Source organism: Rhamphochromis longiceps, linkage group LG5 (genome assembly GCF_057381845.1).
Source record: "Rhamphochromis longiceps isolate RC_006_pf linkage group LG5, R_longiceps_female_GT1.1, whole genome shotgun sequence".
Lineage (NCBI taxonomy): Eukaryota > Metazoa > Chordata > Actinopteri > Cichliformes > Cichlidae > Rhamphochromis > Rhamphochromis longiceps.
Window position 1 is genome coordinate 26197961 of NC_140561.1, and position 15076 is coordinate 26213036.

General features: G+C 39.4%; 1 protein-coding gene across 1 annotated transcript in view; it reads left to right on the forward strand.

The window, feature by feature from the left end:
• The first annotated feature begins 687 nt into the window (after nucleotides 1–687).
• Nucleotides 688–15076, forward strand: part of uba7 (ubiquitin-like modifier activating enzyme 7) — a 33327-nt gene continuing 18938 nt past the window's right edge. Inside the window, exons 1-21 of the mRNA XM_085406936.1 lie at nucleotides 688–884; nucleotides 1025–1193; nucleotides 1736–1870; nucleotides 2060–2166; nucleotides 2237–2327; nucleotides 2564–2696; nucleotides 2929–3026; nucleotides 3108–3257; nucleotides 3344–3508; nucleotides 3668–3766; nucleotides 3872–3952; nucleotides 4360–4515; nucleotides 4819–4984; nucleotides 5330–5526; nucleotides 5929–5993; nucleotides 7509–7719; nucleotides 10364–10438; nucleotides 11014–11215; nucleotides 11305–11393; nucleotides 13276–13368; nucleotides 14846–15037. Coding sequence (XP_085263062.1) covers nucleotides 838–884; nucleotides 1025–1193; nucleotides 1736–1870; nucleotides 2060–2166; nucleotides 2237–2327; nucleotides 2564–2696; nucleotides 2929–3026; nucleotides 3108–3257; nucleotides 3344–3508; nucleotides 3668–3766; nucleotides 3872–3952; nucleotides 4360–4515; nucleotides 4819–4984; nucleotides 5330–5526; nucleotides 5929–5993; nucleotides 7509–7719; nucleotides 10364–10438; nucleotides 11014–11215; nucleotides 11305–11393; nucleotides 13276–13368; nucleotides 14846–15037 — 2721 coding nt within the window. The 5' untranslated portion in view covers nucleotides 688–837. The remainder of the gene's footprint in view (nucleotides 885–1024; nucleotides 1194–1735; nucleotides 1871–2059; nucleotides 2167–2236; nucleotides 2328–2563; nucleotides 2697–2928; nucleotides 3027–3107; nucleotides 3258–3343; nucleotides 3509–3667; nucleotides 3767–3871; nucleotides 3953–4359; nucleotides 4516–4818; nucleotides 4985–5329; nucleotides 5527–5928; nucleotides 5994–7508; nucleotides 7720–10363; nucleotides 10439–11013; nucleotides 11216–11304; nucleotides 11394–13275; nucleotides 13369–14845; nucleotides 15038–15076) is intronic.

Below are 15076 nucleotides of genomic sequence, written 5' to 3' on the forward strand. Positions count from 1 at the left end.
TAAGGGTATTCAAACTTTTTATTATTATTATTATTATTATTATTATTATTATTATTATTATTATTATTATTATTATTATTATTATTATTATTATACCATTTTGGAAGTGGAAGTGAAACTGTACCATCTGAAATGTTGTGTTGTCTATGAATTTCATCTATAACTTCAAAAATTTGGACATCCTAACAACTTTTTAAAAAAATTATTATTTGCTAATCTTGTGTGTTCCCCAGTCACACCATAGTTACCCTGGTAGCCTGTTTATTTCTCTGTCTGATGATAATAATGAGTCACTTTTGGTCCATCCTACACATACAGTACTACATTCAGTAGTTGTTTTTTTTTTCTTTGACTGCTAGACTGAGATTATAGATTATTTTATTGATGCATGAGGGGATTCTGTGAGTTTCATTAAGGACTTGAACGTTTATGTATTAAATCCTGCTTTTAGACAAACATTTGATATTCAGATTTAAGGTGAGCACAGAGAAACTAGAGCTAAAGAGAAATTCAGCCAGAGAATCATAAATAATTCACCTGCACTTTCCTACTCGCAGGAGAAAACATGAAAAAGTGAGAAACGTTTATTGTTACCCAACACTAAGCTGTTACAGAGGAGACAAAGGTTACAAAGTTTCGAGTCGCCCTCTAGTGGTTACAGAAAGCGTTTGTTAGTGGGACCTTGCAGAGACTGAATCGAAACTGAAATACTTTCCTGAAAACGGCTACGTTTGTTTTTTTCTTTTTGTCACAACCGGTTTACATTAAGTTCCGGGTTTTGACTGGACATTTCTTTCTCTAAGCTCTCTCAGATTTGCCTTCAACTGCTTTTACAAAATGTCAGAAATCTCTGAAATCGATGAAGGATTCTACTCCCGACAACTGTAAGTACCAGCGATGTTGTGCCAAAAAGTGCACACCTGCCAAAAAGTGACCGGCGGTATCGTCTAAAAAAATGAATGATTGCTGGTATTTAAATTGTTTTAAATGACTTATGACACTGTGTGTTCTTTAATCTGCACAGTTATGTTCTGGGCCACGAGGCGATGCACCGAATGGGCTCAGCCAAGGTCCTCATAGCAGGAATGAAAGGTCTGGGAGTAGAAATAGCCAAGAATGTGGTCCTGTCCGGAGTTAAACATGTCACTGTCCAGGACGAAGGAATGACAACATGGAGCGACCTGTCATCTCAGGTATCCAAGAGGGATGCGTTTGAGCTGATTGCATAAACACATAAATATACAACAAACTTTAGGAAGCCTGTGTGATGAAGGGTTACTAAACCGAGCTGATTGTGATCCTGGTAATGGGAGTTTTGTTTTTTCAAACCTGTTTTTCTTTTCAAATGTTATCAGACTTTAGGATGAAACTGTGGCACTGATATTATTCCATGATTAAATAAATCCTCAATATTTCAATGTTAAGTGATCAAATGATTGTGCACATTTAGTTTTGCTTTTCCTTTCACGACTGAGGACACCCGCCTTCTTTATCATGCGCTGGGAAACACCTGATACATTTTGAGATTTCTCTTTCACTCTTGAGCCTTGACACAGGCAAAACAACAAATTCAAACAAATTCATTTATTTTCTTTCATTGATACAATTCAGAGTCATGGGGGGATGAGTGGAAGAGAATGGATGGATAGATGGATGGATGGATGGTCAAACGTAATACAGCAGGTGGACCTTGGGTTGAGATTGTTTTGTCTTCAATTTTAATTGTTCCCAACAGTTTTTCCTGAAGGAGTCTCATCTTGGTCAGAACCGGGCTGCATGCTCGGTACAACAGTTGGCAGTTTTAAACCCGCATGTGGTTGTGGAACAATATACTGGACCACTAGATGAAAACCTTCTTCTGCAATATCAGGTATTTTAATCTTTTTCCCAACAATACTGTGCTGATGTCCACTAAGGTTAAAATAATATTTTTTTTAAATTTCTGGAACCAAGAAACTTTCTGCCCTTCATTAAATTAATATTCAATTCATCAAGGCCAAATCACAGTGCACATCAAGCAAAAAACACCTTTCTGAGTAGGGGTGCTATGTTTTTACAGGTAGTGGTCCTCACTGACTCCTCATTGGAGGATCAGAAGCGTTTTGGGGAGCTGTGTCATTCACATGGAATTAAGTTCATTGTAGCAGACACCAAGGGGCTCTGTGGGTAAGATAAACTCTGGAACATGTACTAAATCAACATTATGGAACAATCAAGAGAAAACTCTCAATTGCAGTCAGCTGTTCTGTGACTTTGGGGAGAAATTTGAGGTCTTGGACCGGGATGGAGAGATGCCTGCATCAGTGATGATACAATCTATTTCTAAGGTAAAACTTTCCATTTTATTTTGTGCTAAAGCTAAATTGCAGATCCAGCCATACATTTTGAAATCCTGGTACTTCATTTATTTCTGTGTAATGTATATAACAGATCGTATGAGAGGAACCCTAAGTGAATCCAAGATATGCTTTCAAACTCTGACCATTTTAATGACTAACAAAGTGTTGCAAATAGGTTTACTTAACAGGCTTAAGAATTGACAGTTAGCATGTCTTTATTTTAGGATAATCCTGGAGTGGTGATCTGCACAGATGACCAGAAGCACGGACTCTCAGATGGTGATAACGTTATTTTTTCTGAAGTGCAAGGCATGACAGAACTAAACAATATGGCCCCCGTGGGAATTAAAGTCCGGGGTCAGTGTTGGCAATTTCTTTCCTCAAGTTTTCTTTTCATGACATTTTTAACCTCTATGACGATCACTACTCTACACTAGAGATTTTTTCTTTTTCTTCTTTATCATCTGCAGTCATTATATTTTTATATTTTCAGCATTGGGTTTGTATTATTTTTCATTAAATTTACTTTTAACTTTTTTAATTTCAATTTACCATAAAAACCTTCGTCATTTGTCATCTCAATCATTAGGCCCGTATTCCTTCAGCATTGGTGACACTTCAGCCTTTTCTGAGTATGAACGGGGTGGAGTGGTGAATGAGGCTAAACAGCCAGTCCTGCTAAATTTTGTAGGTGCAAGCGTTTTGTTTCTACTTTAGCTTTTAAACAATAAATCCATTGTTAATGAAACAATCTCATTTTAATTGCAGAAACCACTGAGTGAGGCTTTACAGGACCATGATCTGCTGGTAATGAACGACTATGGAAAAATATCTCGGCATCAGACCCTGCACTTGGCTTTCCAAGCACTCCATAGCTTTGTGAAGAAAGAAAAGCGACTCCCTGGTCTCTGGTCCCAGGTCTGTAAATCCAGCTACGGTGTTGTAGTTTAACCATTAAAGCAATTTACAGGACTGTTTCCACTCACTTGTTGGTGCTTCTACAGTCCGATGCGGATTACCTGCTAACCATAGTGAGAGAGCTAAATGAAGTCGCACAACTGGAAGAGCTAGATGAGGTCACAGTACAAAGCCTGTCGTACACAGCCCAGGGGGATTTGGCTCCCATCAATGCTTTCATAGGAGGCTTGGCTGCTCAGGAAGTCATTAAGGTGAGGTCTGAAGAAAATGCCTGAAAATGTTCATCTTTTGGGAGGGGGGAGGGGGGGTTCACTCATCATAAACTATCACTGTTTACACTGTATAATAAATAACATTTGTATTTAGCTGAGTTGACCAAGTATTGTGTGTCTTTTGTAATATTCCTGCAGGCATGCAGTAGGAAATTCACACCTCTTCAGCAGTGGCTATATTTTGATGCACTGGAGTGCCTGCCTGAGGATCAGCCGACAGAATGCTCATTTGTGATGGTATACCTTTAAAATATAGATTCCCGGGCTATCAAACAAGCTCTCCATTTGACTGATATGAACAGCATTAAGGCGCATTTAATCTGTCTCTTTTCCTTTTCATAGAACGGCACAAGGTATGATGGACAGATTGCTGTGTTTGGCTCCGCGTTCCAGGAGAAGCTTCAACGGCAGAAGTATTTCCTGGTGAGGACTGATTTGACATTTGTCCAACAGAGGGCACACTCTGCACTGTAATGCAGAAACTCCATGTGTGTTTTTCTTTGATCTTGTCTGGTGTAAATGATGGCACATTCAGGAAAAAGCTGTGATTCAGGTGGCATTTCCTGGCATCTTGTAAAGGGGCTCTTTAACAGTACTTGGCACTTTCCCTGTTTCCTTTAAAAGTGTGATTTTGTGCTGGGTTAACATTTTTAAGGGAGACAGTGTATGCATTTCTTTTATCTTTGTCGCAAAGTCTGCAAGACATCAGGAAGTACAGGAGCTACTGAATGCCTAATCTCTATGTAGTGATAAGCAACAACAGATGAATGACTTTCTGCAACATTGTAAAACACATCTGACAATTTCATTTTTTTCCTGTTACTTTCAAGGTTGGAGCTGGTGCTATCGGCTGTGAGCTTCTTAAAAACTTTGCCCTTATGGGGCTTGGTGCAGGAGATGATGGACACATCACCATAACAGACATGGACTCAATAGAAAGATCCAACTTGAACCGCCAATTCCTGTTCAGGACTCATGATGTCGGGGTGAGAAGCCACACAGTATATTGTATCACAATTCTGTAGTGAAAAATGTAAAAAAGTATCATAGCACATCTCTGCAAGTTAACAGGGCTTTACTTACAGGAGAGGCTTGTGATGAAGGTATTATTACAGCCTGAGATGGCTTGTTTTAGTTAGTTTCCTAAGCGGCTCTATCAAAACAAAGCTAGATATTCATCTTGAATTGATTAGCTCTTTATTATCATTTTGTTTTTAATACATTTTCTTGTTCACATACGTTATGTCACAGACTAACTTTTCCATTTTTGTGCGTTTGTCAATTGGCAGAAACCTAAATCAAAAGTTGCAGCCAGAGCTGCGTGTGACATAAACCCACAGATGAGAATCACAGCGCACCAGAATCGCCTTGATGCTGACAGTGAAGGAGTATACGACTACTGCTTCTTCATGGGCCTCGATGGAGTGGCTGCAGCCCTTGACAACGTGGAAGCCAGTGAGGACACTTAAGTCATCTTTATTGTTAATATCGCCATAGGTTCGGGACATACCCACATACCCATGGTGTGCAAAAGAAGACTAATTATGAATAAGAAAAGAGATGTAAAAATATGGGGCATGGGTATTTAAAAAATGAGGTATTGGTGTAAAAATAACGAATTATACAAATGTTATTATAGCCTATATACAGTATTTCAGTCTACATATAAGATGTCAAGTATAAAAATTATTTTGCAGTCTATAGAAATGATATAAAAACATTCACAGTTTATATTTACAGTAAGTATAAGGACTGTACATGTACATTTCTAAGCTTTAACCCACTGTTTCTGATGGTCAGGGGTCTATCTCGATGGACGCTGTGTGCAACACCAGAAGCCAATGCTGGAGGGGGGCACTCTAGGGACCAAAGGTCACACCCTGGTGGTGGTTCCTCACCTGACGGAGTCTTATGGACCGGCTAAATCAAGTTCTAGCAATGCTATCCCGCTGTGTACTCTCAAGAACTTCCCCCACCGCATTGAGCACACATTGCAGGTATAAAATCAAGTTGTTCAACTTTGTGTTCACTTTTGTTGTAACGGGAATTTATTGCATCTAATACCAGATGACCAGTGAATACAATAGTCACTACGGTATGTATTATTGGTATGTAGTTTAGTAATTAGCACAAAGAACTGGGATTGTTCTGTGTGATATTAAAAAGTGTCACTAGTGCTAGATAAAATCAGGGTATCACCAAAATTAGTGCAATGCAGACTCCACCCAAGACCTGCTGAGGTAATGCTGTTAAAATTCATATTAGCTCTTAAACATAACAATGACCAAAACATTTGAAATGACTGCAGACTTTCTTTTGCACAGTGCTCTGCAAAAGAAAGTATTTTTTATTGTGTTATTAATTCTTTTTTCACTAATCTGGTCTTGTAATTGTTTCAGTGGGCGAGGGACCAGTTTGAAGGACTGTTCAAACAGACACCTGAAAATGTAAATTTCTTCTTGAGGTAAGATACGATGATACCATCCTCGTGCGATTTTCCTGTGTTGGCGCCAAAAGCGAGACGGTGTCTTCACCAGTCTGGTGTTACTTAGCGTGGTCATTTTACGATGCTTTTCCACTTTCTTACAAAGCATTCCAGCGCACCTACAAAACAGCTAATGAAGTGGTTCAAGCTCGTTATTTAGTTTTATTAACAGGAAAACATTTGGTTGGCTTTCAGCAGTAAAGCCCTTGTAAGAAATTACATAAACAGTCTGTCTTGCCAAGTCTCCTCTCTGTAATGTATAATCCACAGCAGTTTTCTACTAATAATAGATGCATTCTTTGATAATTAGAGGCTTTGTGGTTTAGGAACCATCCATCAAATTTTAAAAAAGAGATTAGATGACAGGAAAGAGTGCTATATGATGTGAAATGGATGAATCAGTGAATCTGCTGGATTTTAATTGTGAGATTTAAGTACATGGCTAATCTTTAAAAATTAATAACCACTGTATCAAGCTTTACATAATGCGTTGACCTAATTATAACACACAGAAGTGTCATCAAAGGCAGATTTAAGCTTCCAGGTCGAAACTATGTCTGAGTACTGAGGCTCGGAGCCATCCTAATCCAGCCATGTTTTGAGATTTGTCTCTGTTTGTTTTAGTGAGATTAACTTAATCTGCCACGACAGTAAAAGCATTTACTCTCTTTCTTGTTTCTATATGGAAGCAAAAACTGGGCCTAGAGCAAAAATGGTGCTTGTGAGTTGAAACAACCATTCAAATTTTTCATATTGCACAGTTTTTTAGAGATAAGGGCGCTTGTCTACTAAGATAACCAGTTTTTCCCGGCCCTCCTTCTAGCGCAATCCTGGAAAAGTTTTCTGGGCATTTTTATGAGACAGATCAGCTACATGTCATAGTCCAGCAAATATTAAGTCATGGTTCATGAGGTTATGGAAAGGAGGTTTTTTTTGTTGCTGCTGTTTTAATGCCACACCCATACAGTTCTGTGTACAGCTATGAGTATGCATGTTCCTGTTCAGGCATGTTTTTTGTTTCCTGAGCGAGCGCATATTAATGGCGCAAGAACTACCCATGTGTGGGTTTAGAGTTGTACTGACCAGCACCTGATAAAGTTACTCAACACTGTCTTCTCCTGCCTATGAGTCGAAACACTCAGAGAAATCCCCCCTTTGAGTCACTTTCGAGACAACACTCAAAAGATTTTTAGTCATTCTCTTCTGTGACACAGGTATAAACAGTTTTGGGGGGTTTCCAGTAAGGCTTTAGTCAGGTTGACGTTGCAGGTCATGTATGCCACGTGTGTTGTTTTTAAAGTTTACTTTCAGCCAAGTCATGTTGCAAATAAAAATCGAATCTTTTATTGTGAAGGTTCAACCCACAGAATGCATCGAACATATTATTATTACCTTTCGATAGCCTGCGCTTTGTCTTTCTGCTCAGCCAATGATTATTATTATTATTATTTGCTCTGTCACTGAATACAACTATTGCTGCTCTATTTTCCACAGGGATACGGCATTTATTAAGCGAACTCTAGATCTTGGTGACACTGAGGCCTTGGAGATTCTCGGAGGAGTGTGGAGCAGCCTGCATGACACGGAAGCTGGAGGACAGCGTCCAAAGTCCTGGAAAGACTGTGTGCGCTGGGCACGTTGCAAGTGGGAGACCCTGTTTAACAACGAAATCCGTCAGCTTCTGCACTGTTTCCCTCCCGATGAGGTAAAAAAAGCAACTATCCTGGTGCCAAAAATGTAACATGTGTAATTTGTCTCCATGAACACACAGGGGCACTGTTGTGCAGGTAAGATATTTGCATTCCAAACAGTGAAACACTAAAGTGAGATATTTGAACAATAGGAATTGCATTTTTCACATTTCACTTCATGGAGTACTGCAGCATATTTCCCCAAGAGTAGATGGCAACATTAGCCCTGCTGAAAACCTGAAAAGCACTACTGATAAACAGGGTCTCTTGAGGGTCTCTGAGGGGTTTTTAGTCTGTTGAAACGTGCAGACAGAGCGGTGTCACATGTTGCTGTCATACCTTTGGTGTAGGAGGGTGCACAGATCAGTATCAACCTAAACAAACCCTCACTAACCCAAGACTTAGAACACTAACAAGCTGTTTTCTAACAGAGCTCCAGCAGTGTTTTGCAATGTTTTAATATTTATTAATGCAGCTTTTGGTATGGCATTTTTTTTATTATTAAATATAAATATTCTCTCATCTAATCATCACAGCACATGATACAGAAACTCTGCGTCATTTGTGGTTTTGGCTTTGGTTCTCTCTCTTTTTTCCCCTCCATACTTCTCTTTGTCCTAGTTACGTAAAAAGAGTTATAGTTTTATTGTTCTCGTTGAAAGTCAATTTTTACCACAGACCTTCTGGGGGAACTATGATAAGGAAGCTAATGTCAGTTAAAAGTCAAAAGCTAAACTGACCAAAGCTGGTACACGGGCAACACTGATGACTGCACGGCTACTGTGCTCTATGTTGCCACAGCATCTCAAGTTGGAAAAGCAGAAAATACAAGAAGTGACGGGTGAGAGAAGTGGATTGACTGACTGCTTTATTTTAAACAAAGCAGTCAGTCAATCCACTGACTGTAGCTGAGGTGGCAGAGCAGGTCAGCCACTAATCAGAAGGTCGGTGGTTCAATCCCAGGCTGCCTCCTGGCTGCATGCCAAATATCCTTGGGCAAAATACTAACCCCGTGTTTGCCTACTGGTGGTGGTCAGAGGGCCCGGTGGCGCCAGTGTCCGGCAGCCTCGCCTCTGTCAGTGCGCCCCAGGGCAGCTGTGGCTACAATGTAGCTTGCCAGTGTGTGAATGTGTGTGTGCTTTAAGCTTTGATACAATTTTTTATTTATATTTTATTTTTCCTCTAAGAGATGGGGTGAATTTATGTGAGAAGGAAAAACCAGTTTTATTTTAGTTGAAATAAGTGTGCATGACCAGAGTTGAAGGCGATCGTGGCTCTAGAGTTGGCAGTTCGTCTTGTAATCGGAAGGTTGCCGGTCCGAGCCCCGGCTCGGACAGCCTTGGTCGTTGTGTCCTTGGGCCTCCTGATGGTGGTTAGAGGGCCCGGTGGTGCCAGTATCTGGCAGCCTCGCCTCTGTCAGTGCGCCCCAGGGCAGCTATGTACAATGTAGTTTGCCATCACCAGTGTGTGAATGGGTGGATGACTGAATGTAGTGTAAAGCACTTTGGGGTCCTTAGGGACTAGAAAAGCGCTATATAAATGCAGGCCATTTACCATTTACTATCTAAATAACAACAAAATAGCGAAAAATAAACTGAGTTTCTACCATATCTCTCTATACCACACAATTTATATGTTTAAAAGGGTTTCTACACTCATCTGATCTAACCCTGCTTAATACTATTTAATAATTTACAACTCACTCTTCATCGGTACATAACCTGACAGTATACATGTATGACTATTGAATGAGTGTAGATGAAATGACAAGAGATTTAAAGGTATCCTGTCATAGAATTTGCTGTATTAGTGAGATAAATGATATTCAGCTCTTAAACTGCTTAATTAACAGCAATTAATTGAATTGTTGATAAATTTGGCCATGTAGTTATTTGGTTCAACTCTCTTTTTCTTAACAACCAGAACAAAGTTGATTTCAAGTAGAAATTTCCATTATTAAAGTCACCTTTATTCTTAAGTCTCTACAAGAAAAAAGAACAATTGGTCAAAGAACCTTAGGAGGCCCCAAAAAGTCTTAAATGAAAGTGTCATCCTTCTTTTTAAGGACAAATCACTGTTTTGGCCCCCTCTGACCCTGAAGAGAAGGCCAACAACATGCCTGTTTCTGAAAAGGACAATGTTGTTGGTGCCTTTTGGCTGCTATACAATGCCCCCCCTGCAGTGAAAACTGGCACCACCAGTAGGAGACTCTCTCTTTCTCGGCATATGGACCATTTGGAAACATCAAAGCTCTCAAGTCCCTTTGTTCCTTTATCAGACATACAAATTGTGTAGTCAACACACAGCTGATAACAATATTAGTGTGACTGCACCAAAGGAAGGTAGTTGACTTGCTTTGTTAGAATAGTAAAGTAGTTGTCAGGCTTTATCCAGTAAATCACTAATGCACTGGAGTCGTCATGCATTAAATATCATATAAGCTGAAAATGTAAAACCTAATCTGTTTTCTTGTGCGTTTTTGTTTGGAATATAGCGTCACCTTCATTATATGTAAGGCAAAGATCTCACCATGACAGTCATAGGTTTACTCACCAAGTTACACTTATATTTATATAAATGTTTTTAAAGAATAAAAGTGAAATGATTTTACATCTGTTACTCGCTGCAATAAAGGGATTTTCTTCTGCCTCTGTTTAGAAGACCACTCATGGCTTGCCGTTCTGGTCTGGATCCAAGAGATGCCCTCACCCCCTGACGTTTGATCCTAGCATTGTGAGTAGTGTCTGGTCCAGTTCTTCATCCAGTAGCAATCATATACATAGTAGATGGTAATGAGAAAACATACCACAGTATACTGATAACCACTCACATTCCTTCTTTATCTTGTCTGATAATGGCTCTTCCTCACTCTGACCATATAATTGAGTCTTATCTCAGGTACACACGGGCAATAAAAGAGAGATAATAATCTGCTTTCTAGACACATTCAATTCATGTTATTCTCCTTATCAGTGAATTGAAAGCAGCATTGCAGAGAAGTGAAATAATGGAACTGTACTGTGCTTGTTTGCTAAGTAGAAGTTACTGCCACTCTATGCACAATATAGATGCGCATTTTTGGGAACACTGGAGAAATTATTGCAGCTATATATTCCATTAAGGGAAGTAATTGGTATTACTTTAACATTGTTCTGACTCTATTCTCCTTTTATAATACGTTGCTTTCCACAGTTTCACCATGATGGCAGTGCTTCTGTAATAGACCGTGTTTAACTAGAATGTTAAATGTATTTTCCAAAACATTATATTTTCTTCTTCATCAAGACTATGTGATTGTTGTGTTGTAGACTACTCATATTGAGTATGTGATGGCTGGAGCTAATCTGTATGGGCAAATCTATGGGATCAAAGGGACAAGGGACTTGACCTCCATCAGAGGAATCTTAGAAAATGTCCGTGTGCCAGCTTTCACTCCCAAGTCCTCCGTGAAGATTCATGTTACTGACAAGGAGATGGAGGAGGAGAAAACACGTGAATGCGATGATGCGGGTCAGTTAGTTCAATTTTTTTTATTGTTACCAACTCGCTTTCTTCCAGCACGTCTTATCTTTACATATTTTTCTCTTTCTCTGCCACAGAAAAGGTCAGACTTGAGGAGTTGAAAGGAAAGTTGGCCTCGCCCTCTCTGAAGAGCTCAGCTCAGATGTACCCTATCGACTTTGAGAAGGTAGGGCAATAGGACAATGACACCTCTGCCTCAGACTTCAGAGAAGCTGCAGATAGTGACATCTTGATCTGAGCTGATTCAACAGTGGTTTTAGCAGGGTAGAGTTATATATTTTTAAACTGTCCCTCCTGCTTTCAAAAATTGTAGCAATATAATGATTATTGAGTCAGACAACTCAGATATAAAATGTGTACTTTTATGTGAGAACTGGTTTGCGGACTGTCAAACAGCATACACAGACTCCTGAAGGCAGACTTCCCTTAATAAAACATTGTCACTCTAGACATTAAGTTACGTTTTGCACTTGGCTGGCATTGTAAATATTCATAAAAGTTCATCTAATCTAGAAAGTTATTTAGGAGAGTAGACTAGATATAATCCCCAGTTCCCTAAGCAATCGTTTCCTTCCAATGTATTTCCTAAAAGTCAGTCACACCTTGGAGTAAAGCGATTTTCTTAATAGGACAGCACTTTCCCAGTGACAGTATCCCTAACACTCTATATTCTTCCTTGATATCCTCTGGGAAACATGGCCACAAAACACATTCAAATGAGGCAACCTCATGGTTTAAGATGCCAGCCATACACTTTGTTCCATTTGTTTTCTCCATTTTCTCTCGTCTTTCTGTACTTGTAAACTTTTGAATGCCAGGTAAAAATAATTTCAATAGTTTAGCTTTAACTACAAATGCATGATAAGTTAAAAAATTAAGCAAACATTGGTGTTGCTGCGCATTGGCCAACTTGAAAAACAAAGTAGAACATCTTGGGTCCAGTTTCAAGTTTTGACTCCAGTTAGTAGCTTAATTAATAAATGATAAAATAAATGGAAAAAAAAAGAACAGGCTCTAAATCAACTATAAATCTATATCCTCCAAGACTTAGTGTAACTATTAACTCAAAATCTGTTTAAATAAAAATTAACAGTTGTAAGCATAAAAATTTTTTGCAGTAAATGAGCCATTTCCTTATAGCGCCATTATATTTGTTCAATTATTCCTCCCTACTGGAACTTTTTTCCTCAGCATCTGACATGTCCTGTTGGACAGGACTGGATCCTGTAATAAATGTAATAGCCAACATCTGGACACTGGGCATAACAAAGTCTTTTCTAAACGAGTTTACAATAAACTCTGCCCACAAAGTAGCTGTACCATATTACCCCATGAATAAGATACTGTTGCTCAACAAAAGGTAAAAGCAGGTCAAGATGCCGCTGCTGAGTGATAGAGATTGTTATTAAAAGAATTTAGAGAAGGTAAATGACTTTAAATGAGATTCTGATAACACATGCAATCAACCAAGAGAGGCTCTAATGAAGGTGCATGAGGTAAGTCAGCTAAATATCAAATGTTGTCTTGAATAAGAACAAGACTCCCAAACCCACTTCTCTTCATCTTTATCCCTCTGTGCCCTGGTCAGGCTGTGGATAGATGGAATGTGTGTAAGAGGGTTTCAAAGGCATCAGGTTGCCAGCTTGGAGCTTCCTCACAACCCCTAAAGCAAACCTGGAGTGACAGTCACCTCCTAGCTTTTGTAGAGCCGCACTAGCAGAGGCATGACCTCACTGGCCACGTCGATCACAACAGGAATCTGATTTCCACTGCTTTCTGACAGGGTACTAAGTCATATATCAGAGTGACTGAAGCGACATAACAACAAAGCAGGCAAAGCTCAAAGAGGGCACAGAGAATGACATCACTGAGTATGTCACTGGACGTGGACGTGGCTTTGAACTGTCCCACTAGCAATTTATAATGTTGTTAATACTGTTAAGCTGCCCTTCTGTTTTTTGTCATTATATGTAATTGCTGTTCATGGGTATTAAGCTTCATAGTGTTATATCTTAATTAAAAAATATTTAATGTTCCTACTCATACAGGATGATGACAGCAATTTCCACATGGACTACATTGTTGCTGCATCTAACCTGAGAGCAGAAAACTATGACATCCCTGCAGCTGATCGTCACAAGGTCAGTAATTGTATGTATACATAGTAAAAATAAAAGAAAAATATGGACAAAGATCTAAGAGATGAAGCTGAGCCGAGGGGCGAATGAGACAAAACAGACCTGCCGACTGCTCCCCCTCCCTGTAGGTCATGTTTTTCCTAGGTGCTGCACACACCTGCCCTAAAGCCACAAAAACAGACCCCTCACCTATTGTTCACAGAGCAGAACTAATCACGGCACTTTACCTGTCGCCTGGGAGGTGACACCTGAGCCAGGCCTTGTACCAGCTGCCACAGTGACATACACAGCCAAGACATGAACATGGATGGGGGGGGAGTTACCCCTAGGAGATGGGGGACAAAACAGAGTTTGCCTTGTGTAATCAGACATTTCCACATTTTGCGTCTTCTTTGGAAATAACTTCTCTTTTAGTCACAATTTAACCAGTACATAATAAACATACAGTATATCAGTAATGCAAGACCACATGAGGGCTAGACTCTAATATATTTGTAACTGTCAAAGGTAAAAATACTCATCATGCAACATCATCAGTATATTGTATATATGTATGTATATACAGCTAGGTCCATGTTTTGTTGGACCAAGACACAATTTTTGTTGCTTTGTCCACTCAGTTCTGGAAAAATGTGACTAAATCTGAGCAGAGAGTAAAGACCAGTACATTTCAGAAATCATCCTGCTGCTTCTGTCAGCAGTCACATCATTAATCATCAATAGTGGCCCGGATCCACTGGCATCCATCCCTACCCATGAAATAACCTAGCCTCCATCATGTGTGACAGATAAGGTGGCATGCTCTGAATCATGAGCTGTTTCTCTCCTTCTCTATACTTTTGCCCTCCCATCACTCTGGAACAAGTTCATCTTTATGTCCATGTTTTTTTTTTTTTCAGAACTGTGCAGGTTCTTTTAGATATTTTCTGGCAAAGTTTAATCTGGTTTCTTGTACAACCTTGTACATTATAACGTTTTCCTTTAAAATTTGTGATTGGTATATTTTTCTTTCTATTCAATTCAATTTTATTTATACAACGCCAAATCACAACAACAGTAGCCTCAAGGCGCTTTATATTGTAAGGTAACGACCCAACAATAATGCAATAAAGTGCCTCATATTAAAGTTGAAGTGAAAAGCTATAAAATACAAATTCAGCACTTTGAATCAACTTCAGATGTTATATCTGATTTATATGTCCATACGTAACAAGGGGACAGGTCTTAATTGACTGATAAGCCATGAAATTACTTGTAAACATACCTGTAACTAAAATAAAAGACAACTTCTAGTACTTCAGAACTAACAGAGTAAACAAATTAAGTTTCTTTCTACCAGTGAAATGTTGTAAAACACGAGTTTATATTTGTTGGATCACGTTAGGATTGTACTGAAAGTGACTGAAGATAACTGAAATATTTTCTTGCCACTACATGACACTGCGATGTGAAACTGAACGTTCCACTGTCACCTTTGCAGAGTAAGCGCATTGCCGGAAGGATCATCCCTGCCATAGCCACCACGACAGCCGCGGTGGCAGGCCTCATGTGCCTGGAGCTGTATAAGCTGGTTCAGGGTCACCAAAAGATCAGCTCTTACCGCACGGCTTACATCAACCTGGCCGTCCAGTACTTTGTCATGTCCCAGCCGAGCCGGCCTCAGCAGTTTGAAGTGAGTAACAGCTCCATATGACCACAGCTTTATTTTAGT